Source organism: Macrobrachium nipponense, chromosome 18 (assembly GCF_015104395.2).
Source record: "Macrobrachium nipponense isolate FS-2020 chromosome 18, ASM1510439v2, whole genome shotgun sequence".
Taxonomy (NCBI): Eukaryota; Metazoa; Arthropoda; class Malacostraca; order Decapoda; family Palaemonidae; genus Macrobrachium; species Macrobrachium nipponense.
This window is the reverse complement of record NC_087211.1, coordinates 70,535,973-70,543,150: the sequence shown is the minus strand read 5'-3', so window position 1 is coordinate 70,543,150 and position 7,178 is coordinate 70,535,973. Positions and strand designations below refer to the sequence as shown.

Sequence of the window (7,178 nt, the reverse complement as noted above, 5' to 3'; positions counted from 1 at the left end):
ATAAAATTTTACCAGACTGACAGTTTTGTTGTTCCTCCCATGTAAGTAGGTGTAATTTGTTAAAGATGTAATTATATTCCTATTGCAAACCAGATCCTTTTTGTCAGTCTAATGAGTGCTGAGAAAATTGGTTCATTTATCATCTTGGACTACCTGATAATCAATAATAAACCAAATTCAAGTTTGCATTTTGTATTTTTACAGCAACATCTAACAAGATATTGTAACTTAGGGTGTGGAAGTGTATTTTAACATTTTTTTATATATATACTATTTTCAATATTTGCCTTTATTTTACAGTATGAGCGTATTTACAATTTCCCGAAGGAAGCCTTTGATGTAAGAATGGATAATGAAGAGGAAGAAGAGAGTGAAGTTGACGAGGTGGAATCTGAAAATGAAGAAGAGTTAGTGGAAACTGATGAAGATGTAGAGGGTCAGCTAGAAAAGGAGGTTGTTAATGAAGAAAATGCTGATGAGGTAAAAGATTACAAACACTGACTGTAAATTTTTCACAGGTTATATCCTTCACAATGTTTTTAGCTTGTAATATGTTTAACTGTACTGTACTCAGAACATTTTTTAACCAATAGCAGATTCTCATAAGAATAGAGTTTGCCCTAATTCTATAATATACTGTATTTTGTATCTTTGCCTAATTACATTTAATATCCATACATGTAGTACTTCAATGAAGGCAATATTAATGATTCCTCTAAGAAACAAACTTTAAGAGTAGTAGTACATAATTGTTTTATTGCATAACACGCCAAGAAAATACTGTAGTAAAAGTATGTTTGTTAATTACTGTACTCTTAGAAACCTTCCATTTATGAATGTATTTGGTTAACCTTTTAACTAGACCTTATTTGATATTAGGATGACAGTGGGGAAGAGGAAGACAGTGACGAAGAAAGGCAGTATGTTGCAGATTTTGAGGAAAGTGATGAGGAAGATGGAGATTTGGAGGTAAGACTACTTTCTCTAAGCTGACGTTACGAACTGTTTAATGAAAATGGCGCCCAGCCAGCTGGGGGATGGAGGGAGGAGAGACGTGAACCCTTTGAGGAAATTGAAACTGTTGCAGTTGGCTTTTTAGTCTGTTTGGGTTACAGAATACAGTAATTATTTTTAGTAGAATGGTTAAGGTGATAGAGTAAACTGTATTTATACTTACATAAAGTTGAATTGACGTACATGTGTTCTTGTATAAAGCAGAATTGTACTTTTGCAGGATGCTGCTGATAGACTAGGAGATATTTCAGAAGAAGATGAAGATAGCTCTGATGATGACAGTGATATGGAAGATGGGCCCAGCTCAGCAAGTAACATGAAGAATGGAAGATTGAAAAAAGGCAAGGCTACACCAAAGGCCACCAAAAAGCGAGGCACGGCCAGAGTAGAAATTGAGTATGATCATCCTGAAACAGAGAAAACTAAGGTGAAAGTTTTTTCATAATTTAAGTGAAGAGTATTTTGTTGAAAAAATGACTGGTTTGGAAACAAATACAATAAAAAGAAAGAGGATGTGTGTATTATTTTATACCCACATATAAGGATAGTATTTTGTTTCAGAGGAACGAGGAAGTTTTAAAGTAGATTTTTCCTATGAAATATTCAGTGCTAACCTGAATCAAATTTAGTTCCAAAATGGAAATAATGATAAATGTCAAAAGGAATAGATGTTCGAGATGAAAAAACTAAGTTCTTTATTGGATTTGTATGTGAAAATAAATTATTGTAATGTAGATTTGCATCAGTGCTTGACATTAGCTATACATACAAGTAAACAGGACACTCGTTTAATAGAGGAATCGCTAATCTTAAAAGGCCGTCATTTCGGCCTTGTACAATAATATTAACTTTGATATTTATGACATTTCTTCTGGTAAATTTTCAATATGCACATACACTATTTGATTGTTTCTTCATCCATTGCCTGCTTTTTATGATTCCATTTATACAGCGCTCATAGTTCATGAGGGAAAACATGAAACACACCTCCATTCATATTCGCTTTCTTTCATCTGACTTTCCAATCTCTTAACAATTGTTGTAGAGTGAAAGTATGAGGTTTTCTTCCTGTTACACCTTTCAAACCTTCTTACTGTCAATTTACCGTTCAATGCTGAAGGACCTCATAGGTCCCAGTGCTTGGCCTTTTGTCCCAAATTCTATGTGAGTTATTCAATTCTACTTGTAAATCCTTTTACATAACATAAGATCCCTTTCTTATGCTTTTGTATTGTAAATTTTTTTTATATTTGCTTTCTAAGTGCATCAGTTTCACATGATGTCACTTTTAGTAATCTTTCCAAATGCTTATTTTTAAATACCTCTCGAGCTTGTTTTTGGACTGCTCTTAAGAATTTTTTCCGTTTTTAACAAACGACTTTGTCTACGTGCAATGAACGTCGATAACAAACAGTCTATGTTGAAATAACCAAAGGTAAAGTGCTGATCAAAGAGGAAGAGATTACACAGTACATACTGCAGTTTGCAGAACTTGAAATGCCAGTGACAATGTACAGAGACATTTAAAGGACCATTACGAAGGCATTATGAACTCAGAAGCATAATGATATTTGGCTATTTTATTCATTCACATTAACCCAAAAAGGACTTGGCATTCATCAAGCTTAAAGCTAGCTGGAATATTTACTGTCAACATTTTTTATCTTAAATGTTAAGTGCTAAATATGGTGACTCCATTATTTCAAATTTCATACAAAATTGATGGCAATGCAAGTTTACCCGCTTGCTGTAAACATATTAAATTCTTGGGCTACAATAGCCTTACAATGCAAAATGCATTCTCTCCCCAAAACCAAGATGTGGCTAGTTAGGTTAAGTTAGGTATGAAGCATACATTCTTGATTAGTTCTTCATACTCTACATGACTAGAAATAATATGCTATTATTTTCATGCTTGACTATTTTAGACATTCTGTATCACTGCATTCAAACTTCCTGTTGCGGGGTAGTGCGGCTAGTGCCATCAGTGCACCTAATGCAATTCACTGTAGGTAATACTTGTGGTTCTTTGTAGTCCCTTCGTCCCCTAACTGCAACCCTCTTCCATTCCTTATGCTGTACCTCTGTTCATATTCTGTTCTTCCTTCTTGCTATCCACCCTCTCCTAACAATTGTTTCATAGCCCAACTGCAAGGTTTTCCTCCTGTTACACCTTTCAAACCTTTCTACTCTCAATTTCCCTTTCAGAGGTGATGTCATTAGTTCCAGGGCTTGGCCTTTGGTCCAAATTGTATACGTATTCCATTCCATTGCATTCACACTATACTATCTCACTTTCGTTACCCTAGGGGAGACAGTTGCATGGAAACAGGCATTGGACTCGGAACAGCATTAAAGTAAAATATCTTTTAGCCTAAGTAGAGTGAGTTAGGCTAACTGGTCACGGAATACAATTTGAGAAAAGAAACATAATCATTCGTTCAATAGCCTATTATTACGAAGGCAGTATAATTAACCAAATACACTATCTGTGAACAATAACTGAAGTCTATCTTATTATATTATTATATAAAATAATATTGGGATAAAACAACGAAATAAAGACCCTGGGTTATCTTACATTTGGTCGTTGTAAGAGAAACGCCATTCATGGCGAATTGTGGTGGTGTATAGCGCCATGCCGCTCGTTATTTCAGTGTTGTTAGTGTGTCCAGAAGGAAAGATAGCTCAAGACTGCGAACATAATACGTTCAGAGATCTAGGCAAGTGTCGTTAAAGAAATTTCGTTTAGTTTGTTCATCCATGGTGTACAAAATTAGCTTGCTTGCTCTTTAGAAGAAAAGAAACATCTGTTGAATATGAAGGCTACCTGTGTGTGGAGTGGGATACTAATACCTTAATTAGCTTTTGTTTATATGGTATTTTTACGTTGCACGGAAGTTACGGAACCAGTGGTTATTCAGCAACGGGACCAATGGCTTTACGTGACTTCCGAACCACGCCGAGAGTGAACTTCTATCACCAGAAATACACATCTCTCACTCCTCAATGGAATGGCCGAGAATCGAACTTGCCACCACTAAGGTGGGACGCCAACACCATACCAACCACGCCACTTGCATTAATTAGCGTCAAGCTATCCATGCTGGACAACGCATACCAGTAAAGTCGATAAGTAAGGAACGCTGTTTTCAGCGGCTTCATGATTAGGAATTTTATACAATTGTAAAGGAAAACGCATTACAGGGAATTAATTTGAAAGTGGTGACGAAGTTACATACACATAGACAATTTACTCCACTTTGCAAACCTTTATGACATGTTTCGGTACATCAAGTTGATTCTGAGCGTCATTTGTTTTCATCAGATCTGATATTATAAATGAAAATTTAACTTACTTATGTCATTCTGGCTACTTGGTCTTGACATAAGAATGTTAGGTAACACTTGAATATGTAAGTGTCTTTCCATCGTATATTTATCTTCGTAACCCAACGATTCATGTTCAATGGAAACATGTCTCAATATAGACATGAGTTACCATATAATGGAAGACTGATTTTTTTTTTTTATGCGTATATTCCAGCATCGTTAAATTCTAAGCTGCTTAGTTCATTGGGGTGGTGTTTATTAAGTGATATGACATGGTGCATATTCCTTATACCTGCAGGTTAGAAATTCGAATTAAGTGTATTTTCTTTAACTGGAAGTAGCCTTAAATATACCTAACAGTTACGGTTGATTTTTGTCAATTTAAACAAAAATTGTGCTAGAAAAATTATCCAAACAATTTCAGTAGCCCATCAATAGTAATAGTTAACAATGGCAAGAGTTTTGATGTAACATTACAATAAGAAACTTTGGTTAATTCCATTTAATTAGGGTTACTCTCAAAACACTTTTCTTCCAGTCAAGTAACCCACAAATTAGCCTGCCTATATTATATTGATTGTGGGTGTGGGTATAGTAAAGTTATGTAATTCTTTATAAAACCGTATGAAAAAAAATATAGCTACGTAAATAGTTCAAATTTCAATTACTTAACTATGCACTTGAATAATTACATGATAATCCTCTCTCTCTCTCTCTCTCTCTCTCTTCTCTCTCTCCTCTCTCTCTCTCTCGCTCTCTCTCTCCTCTCCTCCTCTCTCCTCTCCTTCTCTCTCTCTCTCTCTCTCTCTCTCATAGCCATCCGTATGAAAATGAGTTTACGTATAGTTCGTATTTCAATTACTTTGCTGTGCAGTAGAACAATTACGAAACTCTCTCTGTGTGTGTGTGTGTGTGTGTGGGAACTTCTTTACATACAAGATATGTGACACGTGGAATAAACTGCCACCAGAAGTTGTAGCTAAACAGCAACAGTTTAAAAGAAAGCTAGACAAAATCATTAGGACTGTGAATACACAGAAAAACCTGCTCGTACAGATAAGTGAGCGCACGATGTCTCCTCCGATGGACTAACAAGTCTTTGAGACATCCTAATCTTTGTAGCTCCTTGTAACTCTCTCATAGCCATTTCATTACCATACTTGTAGCCACCCAATTAAATCCTCTTGTTAAGTGTCTTTAAAATCATTGCTCCAAAATCATCGTTTTCATTCCATGCTTAAGACATGACGCTGATAATCGAAACGTGAATTGTCTTAAAAACACGTCTGAAACACTTTCGTGGCTTCTTAATAGACAAAACATCTTCCTTTTCCACGCTGTAGTAGTTGCTACAGATTTAGCGATATTTTGTAATTGTCTACCATAAATGTTACATTTTCTGTGTCACCGATTTGTAAGTTTTCTATGATTCCCTTTACGAATATCCAACATGGTTTATTGGTTGGATTAGATGGATATTATTTACAGACAGGTACAGCTCAGAATAAATGCCCAAACCCCTAGGTTATGGAGATCTAATAACATCCCATGTATTTCAAGATATCAAGTCATATTATATTGATGCTATATAGAATGAGTCACAATTGTTCCACAAGGACCCAAACCAACTTGAATTCTTATGCTTTTAACTACAGGCTATTTAGTAAGCTAACGCCCTTGGCAGTGTTGTAGACATTCGCTATATTACTGGCTAGTCAAGACAAACATTATCTGAAGTACGAGTTTAATTGTGTTTATTCGTAAATGAAAAGTTCATATCTTCAGTCTTCATGCATACTACTTATCTGATTATCAAATAAGCTTGCTGGATAACTAAGCTTTCGATTGACAAAGAAAATGGCACAGAATTTCCAGAGTTCGTTATTATTTGTAAGTTAACTAGAATAATTTTCAGTGGGTAGGCCCTATAGTGCGTTTACTTTTCTAAGATCGCTAGGGTGTGGCCTTTACAAAAATCATACGTTGCCAATTTTTACGTTTTGGTAATCATATTAGCTTCATGGAGTCTATTGAAATAGTTTTTATTTCTTAAAATGTGATTCTTTGTGTGCATCAGATATTTTGAATATATCTTATTTCGTATATTCTTCGTGAAAACCTCAGTTTCATTAATGAAAATGAAGATGTGGCATATTTTTTCCCCGGCTGCCACATCTGAGTTCAAGGGACCTATGGGTTTTAAGAGGATTTAAAAGGTCATGGTCAATATCATTAAAGGATACTCGCACTCGATCACCCACTGTGAAAAGTATGGACAGCCCAGCCCAAATGACTCCCGTAAACGTCTTCACCCACCACCCGAGGCCAAGGAAATAGCCTATAATTTCCTGAAATACTTCATTTGATAAAAACATCTTGAAGGTCCTGTAACTGATGTTTCGAAGGCTATCCAAAGAACATCTGAAGCAACAAAAGTGTTAGAAATGACTATTCGTAGATTTAAGAAGCAAGAGAAGGGGGAAATATAGTGGAATCTCCAGTGTTTCAAAAAAGAAAAGAGAAAGTGAGTCCTGTGACTGACTTGGATGATTTTGATTAAAATGTTATGCAGAGAAGGAATGCGTGGTTGTCTTTTCCAAGGGCATAATAGATCGATTGACTTATGAATTTATGTTTCAAGTCCAAACACCGGAGCCAACAGGCCACTCAGCGTATCTATAATTATAGAAAGAGAAAGAAGGAATAGCTAAGTAGAAACGGGAATGGAAAAAAAAAGTTAACAGGGATGAAGCAAACCCTTTCCCTCGACTCCCAAGGTCTAAAGCGAATCCTCCTAAGAAGGATTATAGTATCTGCGGGAAGCATTTAAT

General features: G+C 35.7%; 1 protein-coding gene across 1 annotated transcript in view; it reads left to right on the top strand.

Moving 5' to 3' along the window:
• Positions 1-1,525, top strand: part of LOC135197134 (protein MAK16 homolog) — a gene marked incomplete at its 5' end in the record, with an annotated part of 38,175 nt that extends 36,650 nt beyond the window's left edge. Inside the window, 3 exon segments of the mRNA XM_064224104.1 lie at positions 301-480; positions 880-969; positions 1,235-1,525. Coding sequence (XP_064080174.1) covers positions 301-480; positions 880-969; positions 1,235-1,459 — 495 coding nt within the window.
• Between the last annotated feature and the right edge of the window lie 5,653 nt (positions 1,526-7,178).